We start from the raw sequence: 17,726 nt of genomic DNA, 5'->3' as shown, positions 1-17,726 counted from the left end.
TGGGACAGGGCAGGGCAGCCCCAGAGGGACGGGGGTGGGGTAGCTCCAATGGGATGGGAGGGAGTGGGGCAGGACAGCCCCAGTGGGACAGGAGGAGGTGGGGTAGGCGGGACAGGGAAGGCCCAGGGTGGGGAGGGATAGGGCAGGCCCAGCGGGCTGGGAGGGGGCAGGGCAGGGTGGGACGGGGCAGGCCCAGCAGGCAGGTCGGGGCGGGACAGGGCTATCTCAGCGGGCTGGGACGGGGCAGGTCGGGGCGGGACAGGGCTGCCCCAGCAGGCAGGTCGGGGAGGGACAGGGCTATCTCAGCAGGCTGGGACGGGGCAGGTCGGGGCGGGACAGGGCTGCCCCAGCAGGCAGGTCGGGGAGGGACAGGGCTGCCCCAGCAGGCAGGTCGGGGCGGGACGGGGCTATCACAGCGGGCTGGGACGGGGCAGGGCAGGGTGGAACGGAGCAGGCCCAGCGGGCTGGGACGGGGCAGGGCAGGGCAGGATGGGGCAGGCCCAGAGGGCTGGGATAGGGTGGGACAGGGCTGCCCCAGCAGGCAGGTCGGGGCGGGACAGGGCGGGGCACAGCGCCACATACCTTGTGAGCGCAGGTCCCCCGATTCTCTCAGGTTCGTCTGCGACCCTGTGGCGGGGACAGAGGAGCAGTTAGTGGCCGAGCCGAGGCTCTGTGCTGCACTCAGAGGGGGCAGCGGTGGGTGCCGGGCACGGGTAGATGGGGCTGCTCCCAGTCCCAGAGCCGCCGGTGGGCTCGGCCGCGAGGGGCCCGCGTGAAGGTTTCCTTTAAGACCGAAGAGGTCTCTGGCCTGGCGGGCTGTTGATTCCTCCATAGAGTGGGGCAGAGGGGGAATGACGGAGGGCGTCCGAGGCTGCTCCGGATGGGGCGCACTGCCCCCCGGGTCCCTCAGCTCTCCAGACAAATCCGCATCCTGGTAGCTAGGCCATGGACCCGGCTGGGATCCGCCCCGAGCAGAGCAGATGGGGCAAGATGGGAGCAACCGGGCAGGGAGGGGCAGCATCTCTGCCACTTTGGGGGGCTGGAGCCACCCCCCACAGCTGGGTGCTGCATCACGAACCCCTCTGAGAGCTGCGGAAGGAAACCCCCATTCCCCCCTCTTGCTCACAGCACTAGGGCCCAGAAGGACCCAGCGTAGGCACCTCACCCCACACAGCCGGGCATGGGCACAACCAGGGGGCTCAATTCTGGGGCTGCGATGCAGAAAGGCCCTGCCCTGGGGGAACCTCTCTGCCCGGGTGTATGGGTCACCCCACAGGCTGCAGGAGCAGGTGGGGACGAGGGGCTTTTGGAGAGGACCCTAAGTATGCTCAGACACCCCCACAATATGAGCCCTAAATGTCTGTATGGTGGCATGGGTAGGGACCTGTGACGAAGTGGGACTATTCTTAATGTTTCCTCTGAATATTGTGGGGGTGCCTCAGTTTCCCCTAGGCAGTTCTTAAGTGTCTAGGTGGTGGGGTAAGGGTGTATGATCGTTGCAGAGCCCTAGAGGGCAGGTGTGTGCAGGGGTCTGGACACAGAGAATGGCCGACATCCTGTTTCCTGGCAACTAATGGCCTGGGCCCTTCCCCCCTGCAAGGTGAGAGCTAAAGGGTTGGAGAACAAAGGAATCAGGTGCCCTCCTGGCCCGGGAAAGGGACAAAGCCCAGAGGAGGAGGGGCTGGAAGGAGTTTCAGTTTGGGGCTGGCTGGGGACAGGAAGTGAAATGCAGACGTCGTTGTCTGGCTCACTGGCCACAAAATGGACCCAGCTGAGGGGTCGGTTCTCTGCACCTGCAAGCTCTGTTTTAGACCATGTTCCTGTCATCTAATAAACCTTCTGTTTTACTGGCTGGCTGAGAGTCATGTCTGACTGTAAAGTTGTGGGGCAGGACCCTCTGGCTTCCCCAGGAGCCCCGCCTGAGCGGACTCGCTGTGGGAAGCGCACGGAGGGGCAGAGGAGGCTGAATGCTCCGAGGTCAGACCCAGGAAGGTGGAAGCCCTGTGAGCTGTGTGTCCTGCAGACAGGCTGCTCACAGAGAGACTTCCCCAGAGTCCTGACTGGCTTCATGGAGAGCAGTTCCAGAGCATCGCCCGGGGACTCCGTGACAGGACCACACTGCCCTTGGGCACAGGAGCTACGGCCACAGCCTGGCCACTCCGCCCCTGGGCACAGGACGTGTGCCCTGTGGATTGCGGTGCACCTACAGCTCCCTGCTGTCCAGCCAGATCCCACCCCCCTCCCCGAATAGAGCTCCTGGGCGAATAGAGCTCCCGGGCACTGGGAGATCCCCCGGCTTCCAGGCTGGGGAAGTGCGACACAGGACCTGGAGTGAGAAAGAAAAGGTAGGAAGGGAGAGCAGGCGAGGGGGAGACAGAGCGAGGGGGGAGCAGAAGCTGCGGCACTTACTGATTTTGGCTCCTTGAGGCACAGAGGCGCCAGAGACGCACCTGTTAGAGTTCTGCCGCTTAGACGGGTCAAGAGTGACCCTGAAACAGAGAAGGCCGGAGTGAAGGGGGAGCAGAGAGCTAGAGACCAGAGGCAGGAGGTGCCCAGGCACACGGCTCATGCAGGGAAACTTGGCACCCAGATCCTGGGGCCCAACCTGGGGGTCCGCACAGCACCCCCTGCTGAGAGAGGCTGGGACTAGAGTAGCTGGGAGCCCCCCACAGCCACCACCCCCACCCTGCCCCCACAGCACCCCCTGCTGGGAGAGGCTGGGACTGGATTTGCTAGGAGCCCCCCACAGCCACCACCCCCACCCCGCCCCCCACAGCACCCCCTGCTGGGAGAGGCTGGGACTAGAGTAGCTGGGAGCCCCCCACAGCCACGACCCCCATCCTGCCCCCACAGCACCCCCTGCTGGGAGAGGCTGAGACTGGATTTGCTGGGAGCCCCCCACAGCCACCACCCCCATCCTGCCCCCACAGCACCCCCTGCTGGGAGAAGCTGGGACTGGATTTGCTGGGAGCCCCCCACAGCCACCACCCCCACCCCGCCCCCCACAGCACCCCCTGCTGAGAGAGGCTGGGACTAGAGTAGCTGGGAGCCCCCCACAGCCACCACCCCCACCCCGCCCCCCAACAGTGCCCCGTGCTGAGAGAGGCAGGGAGCTCCCCCACAGCACCCCCTGCTGGGAGAGGCTGGGACTAGAGTAGCTGGGAGCCCCCCACAGCCACCACCCCCACCCCGCCCCCACAGCACCCCCTGCTGGGAGAGGCTGGGACTGGATTTGCTGGGAGCCCCCCTGTTGAGAGAGGCTGGGACTAGAGTAGCGGGGAGCCCCCCCACAGCCACCACCCCCACCCCGCCTCCCAACAGCGCCCCCTGCTGAGAGAGGCGGGGAGCTCCCCCACAGCACCCCCTGCTGAGAGAGGTTGGGACTAGAGTAGTTGGGAGCTCCCCACAGCCACTGCCCCCACCCCGCTCCCCACAGCGCCCCCTGCTGGAAGAGACGTGGGCTGGAGGAGTTGGGAGTGTCCCCCTCACAGCCAGCACCCCTGCCCCACGCCGAGTGCTGGGCTCGGGGCACTCACCTCCGCGTCAGCTTGGAGGTGAGTTTGCTGAAGAGGTTGGAGGTGGCGCGGCTGCGGCTCTGGGGCAGCGGCGTGGCCTCGTGGGACAGCGTGGGGGAGGTGGGTGGCCCGTTCTGCACGGCCCCACGCCGGTCCCGCACCTGGCCCCCGTGGAAGGTGCTGCGGATGGTCGTGCCACGCGAGAGGCGGGTGCGGTCCGAGGATGACGTGGCGATGCTGTGGCTGGAGGGCGATGCGGGGGGCACCCGGTTGGCGATGGAGCTGGGGGGAGGGGAGAGAGCCCCACTGTGAGCCTCTTATGTACACCCCTTATGTATTCTCTGCCCCATAACCCCCATGCACCCTTTGCTCCCCACCCCCTATGCACCCCATGCCCCATAATCCCCACACACCCTCTCCTCCCCACCCCTAATGTATTCCCTGCACCATAACCCCCACGCACCCTCTTCTCCCCACCCCCTATGCACCCCATGCCCCATAATCCCCACACACCCTCTCCTCCCCACCCCTAATGTATTCCCTGCACCATAACCCCCACGCACCCCTCTCCTCCCATGCACTTAGTACTCTATCAGTGCCCACGCACCCCTCTCCTTCACACTGCTTATGTACCCCCTGCCCCATAATTCCCACAGGGTAGGTGCGGGAAGGAGGCCCTGGGAGGTTATCCCAGGATCCATCACGGTGCTGCCCGTGGGGCACTGCTGGGGGGTTGGTGGAGGAAGGGGGCCCTTTGAGGTTATCCTGGGACACATCATGGTGCTGCCCACGGGGCACTGGGGGGGTCAGCAGGGGAAGGGGGCCCTGCGAGGTTAACCCTGGATCTGTCATGGCACTGCCTACGGGGCACTGGGGGGTCAGTGGGGGAAGGGGCCCTGAGAGGTTATCCCGGGATCTGTCATGGTGCTGCCTGCAGGGAACTGAGCGGGTTGGCAGGGGAAGGGGGCCCTAAAACATAATCCTGGGATTCATCATGGCGCTGCCCGCAGGGATGGGGGGGCGGGGGGGCGTCGGTGAGGTCAGGGAGCCCTGCGAGGTTATCCCCCAATCCATCATGGCACTGCCCGTGGGGCACTGGGGGGTTGGTGGGGGAAGGGGCCCTGCGAGGTTATCCTAGGATCCGTCATGGTACTAACCGCGACGCAGTGGACCAGGGCAAGTGGAAAGTGGGACGGGAGCCAGGGCGGCCAGGGTCCATGGGAAGGAAGGGGTGGGGGTCGGGGGCGGCTGCAGCTCAGTCATGGCTGATGCTTGTGGGGGAGGGGCAGGGCCAGCTTCCTCCCCCACCGAGGCTTTCCTCTCCCCCACCAGCACTGCCCATCCCTTCTGTCCCCTGCCCCACCCCCAGCCTTACCTAGACTCAGGGCAGCTGCCTCTGCCCCTCACACCCCTGGGCGGGGGGGAAGAGCCCCATCCCACTGCCTGAAAGCCTGCCCCAGAGCAGCAGCCCCTCCTCAAAGGAGGGGAGAGCGACCACCTGTGGCAGCCCCATCTCAGAACCTGGTATCCCCCCACTGCCCCCTGGGCCCATCCAGCCTGTCATCTGCCCCCTCCCGGATCAGACCCCTGGGCCCCTCCAGCCCAGCCCCCGTCCCAGCCCGGCTACCTGTTCTCCTTGCCGTTGTGCAGCAGCGAGTGGCGGTCGGCGCCGGGCCGCTCCGTGCACACGTACGTGTTCCTCCGCGTCATCACGCTCGACGGGATGTTGTTCTGCGAGGGACCGAGCGGGGCTGAGCCCAAGATCTGCGTGGCCCACCCGTTACCTGCCACCTGAAGGGGCAGGGACATGGGAGCACCAGGGAGACAGGCCTGTCCTCTGGGCCACATGCCACTCCCCTGGCACCCCCCCTACCGCCCATGCCCCGTGGCACACACCACCCCCCGAGGTACCCTGCCCTTCCCCTGGGGGCACATGCCGCTCCCCAAAACACTGTGTTGGTCCCCTGGGGGCACACGCTGCTCCCCAAAGCACCCTGGCCAACCCCAGGGGCACACGCCACTTTCCCCCACTCCACTGCTCATCCCTCCCGGGGGCACACACCGCTGGCCCCCGCCCCACTGCCTGTCCCCCCTGGGGGCACACAACACTCCTCCGTCCCTCCCAGGGGCACATGCTGCTCCCCCTGGCACCTTGCCCCGCTCCCCATCCCCTGGGGCACACACCACCCTGTCACCCAGCCCAGCTGGCCATACCCTTCCTGCCAGATCCCTCTGCCTGTCCCCTTCTCCACCCCACTTCCCCACCCCTGCTGTCCGTCCTGGAGCCCACCCCCTGCCCCAGCACACCCCCTCACCGTGTTGATGGTGCTGTCCTTGCGCCGGTCAGGGATCTCGGATTTGTTGGGGTTGTTGGCGCTGCTCACCATGGGGCTGGAGGGGGGGATCCCGCGCCCGCTGCTCACCACGCTGCAGCTGGCCTTACGCGAGGGCATCCGCTCCTCCTTCAGCTCTGCCTCCCCGGTGCTTGTGGGGCTCCTCTTGGGGTGCATGGGGACCGGCGAGGGGCCACCTGCAGGCAGGGGATAGCTCTGACATCCTGTCCGGGAGCACGGCAGCCTTGGCTGCCGCCCAGCCTGGGTAGAGGGGGCAGCAGGCAGGGGTGGCTGGTGTTGGGGGCTCCACCTTGCTCTCCCATAGGGTTTTACTCCGTCACAGTCTCCTTGAACTCCCCACAGCCCCCCACTGCCCGGACCCCTCCCCATGAACTCTCCACGGCTCCCCACTACCCTGACCCCTCCCCCCAAACTCCCATCTCCCCACGGACCCTCACTGCCCTGACCCCTCCCTCGAACTCCCCACTGCCCCCCACAGCCCTGACCCCTCCCCCAAACTCACTGCCCACTCCCCTCCCGAACTCCCCCCAGCCCCCACTGCCCTGACCCCTCCCCCTGAAATCTCCACGGCCCCCCACTATCCTGACCCCTCCCCTCAAACTCCCCACGGCCCCCCACGACCCTGACCCCTCCCCCCAAACTCCCATCTCCCCACGGACCCTCACTGCCCTGACCCCTCCCTCGAGCTCCCCACTGCCCCCCACAGCCCTGACCCCTCCCCCAAACTCACTGCCCACTCCTCTCCCGAACTCCCCACTGCCCCCCACAGCCCTGACCCCTCCCCCAAACTCACTGCCCACTCCCCTCCCGAACTCCCCACAGCCCCCACTGCCCTGACTCCTACCCCTGAACTCCCCACTTCCATCTCCCCACAGCCCCCCACTGCCCGGACCCCTCCCCCTGAACTCTCCACGGCTCCCCACTACCCTGACCCCTCCCCCCAAACTCCCATCTCCCCACGGACCCTCACTGCCCTGACCCCTCCCTCGAACTCCCCACTGCCCCCCACAGCCCTGACCCCTCCCCCAAACTCACTGCCCACTCCCCTCCCGAACTTCCCACAGCCCTGAGCTCTCTCCTGAACTCCGCACAACCCTCCGTACCCGTGCCCCAGAACCCCTGGGCAGGCCCTGGCGCCCAGCTGCCCTTTCACCCCGGTGCCCCATGGGGTTCTGCGCAGCCGGTGGCCCTCAGAGCCAGGGGCCCGCTGCTGTGGGCAGGGGCCGCGGGGCAGCCTGGCACTCACAGAAGTCACTGTGCCGCCGTTGCCGGTGGTAGGTGGAGGAGCTGCGCTGGCTCTTGCCATGGGAGGACGACTTGCTGGTGCCATTGGACACCTCGCTGGGCGCCCGCACCCGGGCCAGGGAGAGGCTGCTGCCTGTGTGCGACTCACTCCCCTCCACCTGCCGGGAGAGGACACCTGTTACCTCCGCCTGAGCAGCCCTGCCCTGCACCTAGCCGCTGGCTGGAGTCCAGGTGGGTGACGCTGGCCAGAGGTGGAAGGTGATCCCAGGGTGCCCCCTAGAGCCAGCTCCTCGGCGCCCATGGCCAACCCGCCGTACGGTGCTGCCAAGCCATCATGCCCCCAGCACGGCCAGCAATCCACGTCTGCCTGGGGAGCTCCTGCCTAACAGGAGCGGGAGCTGCTCCCCCCCCTCGTCCTTGCACCAGGGCTGGCCCAGTTTGGAGAAGGGAGGCTGAGCCACAGCCCTCTCCAGGAGAGAAACCTGGGGGCTGTGTCCTGTTTGCTGCCACGTCAGTCACCCCTGGCCTCCTGGGCCCACTCCTGGGTGCTGCTCCCCAAGCCCAGATCCCACCACGGACTCCCCCGAGTTGCTCTCGGTAACGAAGTGGAAGTTTTCTGTAATGGTTAGATGAAGCTGAGGCATGCCTCAGTTTCCTTCTGTATGTTGCACGGCTGCCCAGTGGCTGCAAAAGGGTTAACAGTGTGCATGTGTGAAGGGGATAGCTGTCTGTCTGGGGGAACAAATTAAGCCTCTGAAGAACAGGCTCAACAGTGGGTCCAGCAACACAAAGACCCTGCCAAAGAATGAACCATCCACAAGTAGCAGCAGGAAACCTGGCTGGCAGGCCTGGGGAACAAGGGCTCAGGGTCTGGGATACAGGCTGCCTTCTGGAGGAGCTCAGGAGCCCAGACCTGGGGAGCTGAGGGAGCCATCCCTGCTTGGCTGGCTCCTCACGCTTCGCCAGGCTGGTCTCTGGCTTAGCCTCGGCCTCTCTGCGCTGACCCAGGCCGCTCAGAAGCAGGAGCCAGGGGCTAACACATGGCTGCCTTGCTCTGCAGAGACTGCCAGTGTCACTGTGACACTCCTGGGAGCATCGTGCAGCCGTGGAAGGGAACGGTGCAGGCTCCGCAGGGCACCGACTGGGCTGGACTTGCTGCAGGGAGACAGCGTCGCTGGTGCCCAAGGCCCAGTCTTGCTGTCCTGCCTGGCCCTGTGCAACTGGGGAGGTTCTTGGGGCCCGGCCCACTAAAGGGGTCACTCCCAGGAGACTGATCACAGGCTGGGGAACAGAACAGCCCCTGTGACTCCGTGACTCTGGCCCCTGCAGCCAAGATCTGGCTGCAGGGCAGGGAGCTGGCAGCTGCCCTATGTGGTTGCTGCCCTTCCCAGTTCAGAATCGCTGGTACATTTCACCCTGACTCAAAATACCATCACAGAGGCTCAAACTATATGTATACCTCCCCCACCCCCAATCGGGAAGCGGAGCAAAACATGCCCATGGTTAACCAGCGGAATAACGAAGGTGGTTAGAGACAAAAAGACATCTTTAAAAACTGGAAGTCAAATCCTACTGAGGGAAACAGAAAGGAGCCTAAACTCTGGCAAGGCAAGTGAAAAGTGTAACTAGGAAGGCGAAAAAACGAATTTGAAGGGTGTCACGGAGTGTGGGGGAGTCCAGGCCCTGCACCCCTCTTCCTGGGATTCACTGAGACTCTCAGCCAGCCAGTAAAACAGAAGGTTTATTGGACAACAGGAACACAGTCCAAAACAGAGCTTGTGGGTACACCCAGGACCCCTCAGTGAAGTCCTTCTGGGGGAGCAGGGAGCTTAGACCCCAGCCCTGGGGTTCCCTGTGTTCCTCCACCCAGCCCCAAACTGAAACTAAACCCACCGAGCAGGTTCCCTGCTGCAGCCTCCATCCACATTCCTGGGCAGAGGTGTCACCTCCCCCTCCCCCTCCTGGCTCAGGTGACAGGCTCTCAGGTCTCCCGTCCCCAGGGCACATTCCCAGGTCAACACTCCCCCCTCCCTGCTGCGTCACATCGTCACATCTCTCCCCCCTTCGAGACTGAACTGAGCGGGGTCACTGTGACCAGTGACCTGGGGAAGTTCGGGGCCCCCTCTCCGGGACAGCGCATCCGCTATCAGGTTGGCACTTCCCTTCACATGGACCACGTCCATGTCGTAATCCTGCAGGAGCAGGCTCCACCTCAGGAGCTTGGCGTTGGCTCCTTTCATCTGGTGCAGCCAGGTCAGGGGAGAGTGGTCGGTGTAGACGGTGAAGTGTCGCCCGAAGAGATAGGGCTCTAGTTTCTTGAGGGCCCACACCATGGCCAGGCACTCCTTCTCGATGGCCGCGTAGTGTTGCTCCCGGGGTAGCAACTTCTTGCTCAGGTACACGATGGGGTGTCTCTCCCCCTTTTCATCCTCCTGCATTAACACCGCCCCCAGTCCCGTGTCGGAGGCGTCGGTGAACACCACAAAGGGCTTGTCAAAGTCTGGGTTTGCTAGAACTGGGCCACTGACCAGAGCCTCCTTCAGCGCCCGGAAAGCCTCCTGGCACTGCTCGGTCCAGACCACCTTGTCTGGCTTCCCCTTCTTGCATAGCTCAGTGATGGGGGTGGCTATGGCGCTAAAGTGGGGCACAAATCTTCGGTAGTATCCTGCCATCCCAATAAAGGCTTGGACCTGCTTTTTGGTGTGGGGAGCGGGCCAGTCTCTGATCACCTCCACCTTGGCCGGTTCCGGCTTTAGGCGGCCGCTCCCCACCCGATGGCCCAGGTAAGATACTTCAGCCATCCCCACCTTGCACTTCTCCGCTTTGACAGTCAGCCCAGCCCCCTGGAGTCGGTCCAGCACTTGTCTAACCTGGGACACGTGGTCCTCCCAGGTCTGGCTAAAGACACAGATGTCGTCAATATACGCCACGGCAAAACTCTCCATCCCCCTCAGGAGCTGGTCCACCAGGCGCTGGAAGGTGGCCGGCGCTCCCTTGAGGCCGAAAGGCAGGGTCAGAAACTCATAGAGCCCCAGAGGGGTGATAAAGGCCGATTTCAGCCGGGCATCTGCATCCAGCGGCACTTGCCAGTAGCCCTTTGTAAGGTTCATGGTGGTAAGGTACCGAGCTCCTCCCAGCTTGTCTAGGAGCTCGTCCGGCCTGGGCATGGGGTAGGCATCCGATACAGTGATGGCATTGAGCTTCCGATAGTCCACACAGAACCGGACTGACCCATCCTTTTTGGGGACCAGCACCACCGGCGAGGCCCAAGGGCTGGCCGATGGCTGGATCACCCCCAAAGCCAGCATGTCCCGGACCTCTCTTTCCAGGTCCTGAGCAGTTTTCCCTGTGACTCGGAAGGGGGAGCATCTTATCGGCGGGTGCGACCCTGTCTGCACCCGGTGGACAGTCAGATTAGTGCGTCCAGGCTGGTTGGAAAACAGCTGTCGGTACGGATGCAGCACCCCCCTGACCTCAGCTTGCTGGGCAGGGGTGAGCTGATCCGAGAGGGGGATTGTTTCCAGGGGGGAACCAGCTCTGGTCCCAGGGAATAGATCTACTAAAGGGTCATCTCCCTGCTCCTCCCACTGACCACACACAGCTAACACCACATTCCCCCTGGCATAATATGGCTTCATCATATTCACATGGTACACCCGGCGGTGGTGGGCCCGGTTCGACAGCTCCACCACATAGTTTACCTCATTGAGCTGCTTGACGACCTTGAACGGGCCCTCCCAGGTGGCCTGTAGTTTGTTCTTTCTCACGGGGATGAGAACCATCACCTGATCCCCGGTGGCGTAGGCACGGGCCCGCGCCGTGCGGTCATACCAGACCTTCTGCTTCCTCTGGGCTCTGGCCAGATTCTCCCTGGCCAGGCCCATGAGTTCAGCCAGTCTCTCTCGGAAGGTCAGGACATACTCCACCACTGACTCTCCATCGGGAGTGGCCTTCCCCTCCCACTCGTCTCTCATCAGGTCCAGGGGGCCCCTACCCTCCTTCCATATAACAGTTCGAAAGGCGAAAATCCGGTAGACTCCTGGGGCACCTCCCTGTACGCGAAGAGCAGGTGAGGTAAGTACTTGTCCCAATCCTGCGGGTGCTGGTTCATAAAGGTTTTCAGCATCATCTTTAGCGTCCCGTTAAACCTCTCCACCAGCCCATTGGACTGGGGGTGATACGCTGAGGCCCAGTCATGCCGGACCCCACATTTCTCCCACAAGCACCGGAGCAGGGCCGACATGAAGTTGGAGCCTTGGTCTGTCAAGACTTCCCTGGGGAACCCCACTCGGCTGAAAATGGTCAGGAGCGCATCTGCCACGGTGTCTGCTTCAATGGAAGCTAAGGGCACTGCCTCGGGGTAGCGGGTGGCGAAATCTACCACCACCAGAATGTATTTCTTCCCCGACCGGGTCGTCTTGCTGAGAGGCCCCACGATGTCCATGGCCACCTTCTGGAAAGGCTCCTCTATGATGGGCAAAGGTCTCAACGCCGCTTTCCCCTTGTCCCGGGCCTTCCCCACCCTCTGACAGGGGTCACAGGATCGGCAATACTGCCGGACGGTGGTAAAGACCCCGGGCCAGTAAATGTTCTGTAGCAACCTCTGCCGGGTGCGCCGGATTCCCTGGTGCCCTGCGAGGGGGATGTCATGGGCCAGGGACAGGAGCTTGCGGCGGTACTTCTGGGGGACCACCAGCTGCCTCCTGATCCCACAGGACTCCCCTTCCCCTGGGGGAGCCCATTCTCGGTACAGGAACCCCTTCTCCCACAGGAACCTCTCCTGGCAGCCTCTCCTCATGGTCCGTCCCTCACTGAGGTCGGCCAGGTCCCTGAGCTTCTGCAAGGAGGGATCTTTCCTCAACTCGGCCTGGAACTCAGCGGCTGGGGAAGGGATGGGGCCCGGTTCCCCCTCCGTGGCCAGGTCTGAGGCCGCAGCCTCTCTGAGCCGTGCCCCTCGGCGCTCCCTCCCCACCCGAGTAGGGTCTCGCGCCTCCAGTGTGGTACCCTCCCCAGGGTCAGGTCGCAGTGCCCCTCGCCGGCTCTGGCTACGGGTCACAACCAGGGCGGTCTGGGGGTCGCTTGGCCAGTCCTCTAGGTCTCCCCCCATCAAAACTTCAGTGGGCAAATGGTGGTGTACCCCCACATCCTTGGGGCCCTCCTTGGTCCCCCATTTCAGGTGTACCCTTGCCACGGGCACCTTAAATGGGGTCCCGCCCACCCCCGTCAGGGTCAGGTAGGTGTTGGGCACCACCCGATCTGGGGCCACCACCTCGGGCCGGGCCAGTGTCACCTCCGCGCCCGTATCCCAGTATCCATTGACCTTCCTCCCATCCACCTCCAGGGGAACAAGGCACTCTCTCCGGAGGGACAGCCCCGCACCCACCCTGTAAACCGAGCACCCTGGGTCCAGAGCCTCCAGCCCTCTGGCGGGGCTGGCTGGGGGTACTCTTCCCTCCTGAGCAGGTGGCAAACTGGTAGCCCCCCTTTCCTGGGTCGCCTGCCCCTCGTCCAGCTGAGTCCCTACCCAGTTAACCCTGGGTAGGTTGGGTCTGCTCAGTTTGTCCCTGAGCCCGGGGCACTGGGCCCGTACGTGGCCTCTCTGGCCACAGTGATAGCAGCTCAGGTCACGTTGGTCCCCTCGAACGGGTCGGAGGGGCCCGACACCAGGCGTTCCCCTTTGGAGGGGGTTCTCCCTATTTCCCCGCTGGGAGGCCCCATGGTGACTCTCTCTCTGCATCGGGGGGGGCCTGTTCTTTTGGGACTCCTCCCGGCTACCCCCTGACCGACTGTTCACAAACTCGTCGGCCAGCTGCCCTGCATGCTGGGGGTTCGCGAGCTTTTTGTCCACCAGCCACAGCCTCAGGTTGGAAGGGCACTGTTCATACAGGTGCTCCAGTACAAACAGGTCAAGCAGGTCCTCTTTAGTTTGGGCCCCCGCTGTCCACTTGCGGGCATATCCCTGCATCCTGTTGACCAGTTGTAGGTAGGTGACCTCAGGCGTTTTACGCTGACTCCGGAACCTTCTCCGGTACATCTCGGGGGTCAGCCCAAACTCACGGAGCAGGGCCTGTTTGAACAGTTCATAGTCCCCTGCCTCTGCCCCTGTCATCCGGCTGTAGACCTCCACGGCTTTGGGGTCCAGTAAGGGGGTGAGGAACTGGAGCCTGTCGGCAGGGTCAACCCTGTGCAGCTCGCAGGCATTCTCAAAGGCCGTCAGGAAGCTATCTATGTCCTCCCCCTCCTTCCGCTGGGCCAGGAAGCACTTATCAAAGCTCCTTGCAGTCTTGGGTCCCCCCTCACTCACCGCAGCCGGGGCCCCACTGCTCCTCAGCCTGGCCAGCTCCAGTTCATGCTGTCTTTGTTTCTCCTTCTCCTGCTGCTCATGTTGACGTTCCCTCTCCTTCTCCTGACGCTCCCTCTCCTTCTCCTGACGCTCCCTCTCCTTCTCCTCCTGCTCATGTTGACGTTGTTTCTCCTCATGTTGACGTTGTTTTTCATGATCCTCCAGCTCCCTCATTTTCCTCTCCCTCTCCCATTCCAGCCGCATCCGCTCCAGGGATGGGGAGCTCCGCTGGGAGGATCCCCTGCTGGCTGCTGGGGTCAGGGGGCCCTCGGTATTCGCTGGGCTTCCCACAACCCCTCCCCCAGGCATAGGTAGGAAGGGTCTCGGGGTGTCCTGGGCAGCAGTCTGACCCCTCCCAGCCTGGTCAGGCCCCAGGGCCCACGCTGCGTCCGCCGGGCGGCTTCCCTCAGGGACAGGGATCGGGTCATCCAAGCGATCCCTCTCCTCCAGCTGGGCAATCAGCTGTTCCTTGGTGGACCTCCCGACGCGCAGCCCCCTCTGCCTGCACAGCTCCACCAGGTCGCTCTTAAGGCGTTTAGCGTACATCTCCCGGCTGGCCACTCGCAGGCCGGGCAGCTGTCCACGGTTTCCAGGAAAAGCCCCTAGTGTGCCAGTCCTTCTTGAGGTCACCACCTCTTTGCCAGGGTCGAGCTGCAGACTCCTCCGCCCCTGGGACCGCTCGCTGCAATCCCCCGGGGGACCCTGTTACTGCAAAAGTCCTTCTCTCTGGTCACACACTCCCAGGGGTTAACCGCCCCCTGAAACCGTCTCTCTCTGAATCTTCAGCACGCCTGGTCCCCGTCAATCCCCCTTCGTTTTACTGTTCCCCAATCACTTACTGCAGGAAGCGCCGTTCACGGGGTGCAGTAGATCCCACCGCTGCCACCAGTTGTCACGGAGTGTGGGGGAGTCCAGGCCCTGCACCCCTCTTCCTGGGATTCACTGAGACTCTCAGCCAGCCAGTAAAACAGAAGGTTTATTGGACAACAGGAACACAGTCCAAAACAGAGCTTGTGGGGACACCCAGGACCCCTCAGTGAAGTCCTTCTGGGGGAGCAGGGAGCTTAGACCCCAGCCCTGGGGTTCCCTGTCTTCCTCCACCCAGCCCCAAACTGAAACTAAACCCACCGAGCAGGTTCCCTGCTGCAGCCTCCATCCACATTCCTAAGCAGAGGTGTCACCTCCCCCTCCCCCTCCTGGCTCAGGTGACAGGCTCTCAGGTCTCCCGTCCCCAGGGCACATTCCCAGGTCAACACTCCCCCCTCCCTGCTGCGTCACATCGTCACAAAGGGCATCTAGCAAAAAACACAAGCAGCAAAAAAAATGTAAACCACATCAGATGCTGGAAACCTAGCTAACAGTCCGTGGGGTCGCTGGACAATGCAGGTACTAAAGGAGTACTCCGGGAAGACAAGGCCATTGTGCAGAAGCTAAATGAATTCTTTGCATCAGTCTTCACTGCAGAGGATGTGAGGGAGTTTCCCACACCTGAGCACCACTCTTTTTAGGTGACAAATCTGAGGAACTGTCCCAGATTGAGGTGTCAATAGAGGAGGTTTGGGAACAAATTGATAAATTAAATAGTAATAAGCCACCAGGCCCAGACGGCATCACCCAAGAGTTCTGAAGGAACTCAAATATGAAATCGCAGAACTGCCAAGAGGTTACTTACCTGTAACTGGAGGTTCTTCGAGAGGTGTGGTCCCTATCTGAATTCCACTGAAGGTTATACGCATGCGCCATGTGTCTGGGCCAGAGATTTTGGAAGCAGCAGTAGTGTCTGTTGGTCCGCACATGCGCCCTTGCTCCGCCTCATGGTTTAGTTTGAGGCAATAAAGGGCAGGGTGGACTGACCATGCCCTCAATTCCTTCTCCACTGCAAATGGCACAGACCCGCAGCAGAGGGGAAGGAGGGTGGGACTGGAATTCAGATAGGGACCACACCTCTCAAAGAACCTCCAGTTACAGGTAAGTAACCTCCTCCTCCTCCTTCAAGTGACGGTCTCTATTGTGTTCCCTTGAGGGTGATTAACAAGCAGCACCCAGTCAGGAGGCGGGTGCGAGGAAGAGGACAGAACTGTGGAATGGAGAACAGCTGTGCTGAACGAGGCATCCGTTGCAGGGTCGCACACCAAGGTGTAATGAGAAGAGAAGGTTCGTACCGAGCTCCATGGGGCCACCCCACATGTCTGTAAGTGGCATGTCGTGAAACATGGCCGTAGCCAATGCTTGTGCTCTTGTGGAATGGGCTCATACCCCAAGGGGCAGAGACAGTCCTGACAGCCGATAGCAGAGCGTAATGTGCGCCGAAACCCACTTAGAGATCCTCTGTGTGGAGATCGCCTGCCCCTTAATCCTGTCAGCTATCGCCATAAACAATCTAGGGGACTTGCTGAATGGTCAAGAGAGTGAAGGTGCCGCTCCTCTGCCGAGGCATGAGGCTCTGGAAAGATGGCAGGTAAGCGTACGGGCTGGTTGACAGGAAAACAGGATACAACCTTTGGCAGAAACTTGGGTGCAGACACAGAGAAACCTTGTCCTTAAGGAACGTGGGATCCGCTGTCATGGCCCCCAGTTTGCCTACCGTGAGATGGGTAGTAATAACTACCAGGAAGGCGGCCTTCATGGAAAGGAGAGACCGAGAGCTGGAGGCCAGAGGTTCAAAGGGTGATTTTATCAATGGCGTGAGGACAAGGTTGAGGTCCCATTGGGGAGCGATGAGTTGAATGGGCAGATAAGTCCATAGGAGGCCCTTTCAAGGCCTGCTAGTCAAGGGGCGTGCAAAGACAGAGTGCCCCTCCACAGGGGATAGAAGGCACAGATAGCCGCTACATGCACCTTGATGGAGTTGAGTGCGAGTTCTGAGGCCTTCAGGGACAGAGGGCAGTCCAGAAGAAGGGGAATGTCCATGTCCTCAGGATGCTTCCTCTTGGCCCGTTAGGAGCCTCGTGGCCTCTTTCCTGCTACTAGAGAGGATGTCTTGCCCTGCCGACAAATAGTCCCATTCTAGTGAAGATGCCCACCCAAAAACCAAGCTTTTATGGGGAGCGTCTATGGATCAGGATGCCTGATCCTTCCTCTATGTTGTGTGAGCAGCTCTGGGAACACTGGCAGCAGAAGCGGGGGATGCACTTGTCATGGAGTCCCCGGGCGATGCTCTGGAACTGCTCCCTATGCAGCCAGGCAGGACTCTGGGGGAGCCTCCTCTCTGGGAGCAGACTGTCTGCAGGGTAAACAGCTCACACGGCTTCCTCCTTGCTGGGTCTGACCTCGGAGCATTCAGCATCCTCTGCCCCTCCCACAGCGAGTCTGCCCAGGCGGGGTCCTGGGGAAGCCAGAGGGTCCTGCATCCCAACTTCACAGTCAGACGTGACTCTCAGCCAGCCAGTAAAACAGAAGGTTTATTAGATGACAGGAACATGGTCTAACACAGAGCTTGTAGGTACAGAGAACAGGACCCCTCAGCTGGGTCCATTTTGGGGGGCAGTGAGCCAGACAACCATGTCTGCACTTCACTCCATGTCCCCAGCCAGCCCCAGCTGACTCACCCTCCAGCCCCTCCTCCTCTGGGCTTTGTCCCTTTCCCGGGCCAGGAGGTCACCCGATTCCTCTGTTCTCTAACCCTTTAGCTCTCACCTTGCAGGGGGGAAGGGCCCAGGCCATCAGTTGCCAGGAAACAGGGTGTTGGCCATTCTCTCTGTCCAGACCCCTGCACACACCTGCCCTCTAGGGCTCTGCAACGATCATACACCCTTACCCCACCACCTAGATACTTAAGAACTGCATAAGGGAAACTGAGGCACTGCCACAATATTCAGATAAAACATTAAGAACAGTCCCACTTCGTCACAGCACTGACATGCAGAGAAGGAGGGAAACCAGAACTGGCAAGGCCAGAACAGAGCGATCATTTGCCCCATAACCTCAGCCATGCAGAACACAATGCCATCCACAGCCTCAGAAACAACTCTGACATCACAATCAAAAAGGCTGACAAAGGAGGTGCTGTTGTCATCATGAATAGGTCGGAATATGAACAAGAGGCTGCTCGGCAGCTCCCCAACACCACTTTCTACAAGCCATTACCCTCTGATCCCACTGAGGGTTACCAAAAGAAACGATAGCATTTGCTCAAGAAACTCCCTGAAAAAGCACAAGAACAAATCCGCACAGACACAAATCCCTGGAACCCTGACCTGGGATATTCTATCTGCTACCCAAGATCCATAAACCTGGAAATCCTGGATGCCCCATCATCTCAGGCATTGG

General features: G+C 61.9%; 1 protein-coding gene across 4 annotated transcripts in view; it reads right to left on the bottom strand.

Moving 5' to 3' along the window:
• Window positions 1-17,726, bottom strand: part of MARK4 (microtubule affinity regulating kinase 4) — a 63,446-nt gene that overhangs the window by 1,009 nt on the left and 44,711 nt on the right. Inside the window, exons 12-17 of one of the 4 annotated variants that reach the window (XM_074937346.1) lie at window positions 7,116-7,272; window positions 5,831-6,045; window positions 5,143-5,306; window positions 3,537-3,797; window positions 2,410-2,489; window positions 583-627 (exon numbers count right to left, since the gene is read on the bottom strand). In XM_074937346.1, the coding sequence (XP_074793447.1) occupies window positions 583-627; window positions 2,410-2,489; window positions 3,537-3,797; window positions 5,143-5,306; window positions 5,831-6,045; window positions 7,116-7,272 (922 nt within the window). The remainder of the gene's footprint in view (window positions 1-582; window positions 628-2,409; window positions 2,490-3,536; window positions 3,798-5,142; window positions 5,307-5,830; window positions 6,046-7,115; window positions 7,273-17,726) is intronic. The other 3 variants (XM_074937347.1, XM_074937344.1, XM_074937345.1) reach the window with 3 other exon arrangements.

The sequence above is a fragment of the Natator depressus genome, chromosome 23 (assembly GCF_965152275.1).
Source record: "Natator depressus isolate rNatDep1 chromosome 23, rNatDep2.hap1, whole genome shotgun sequence".
Lineage (NCBI taxonomy): Eukaryota > Metazoa > Chordata > Testudines > Cheloniidae > Natator > Natator depressus.
The sequence above is the reverse complement of the archived record's forward strand: the minus strand, read 5'-3'. Positions and strand labels throughout refer to the sequence as shown.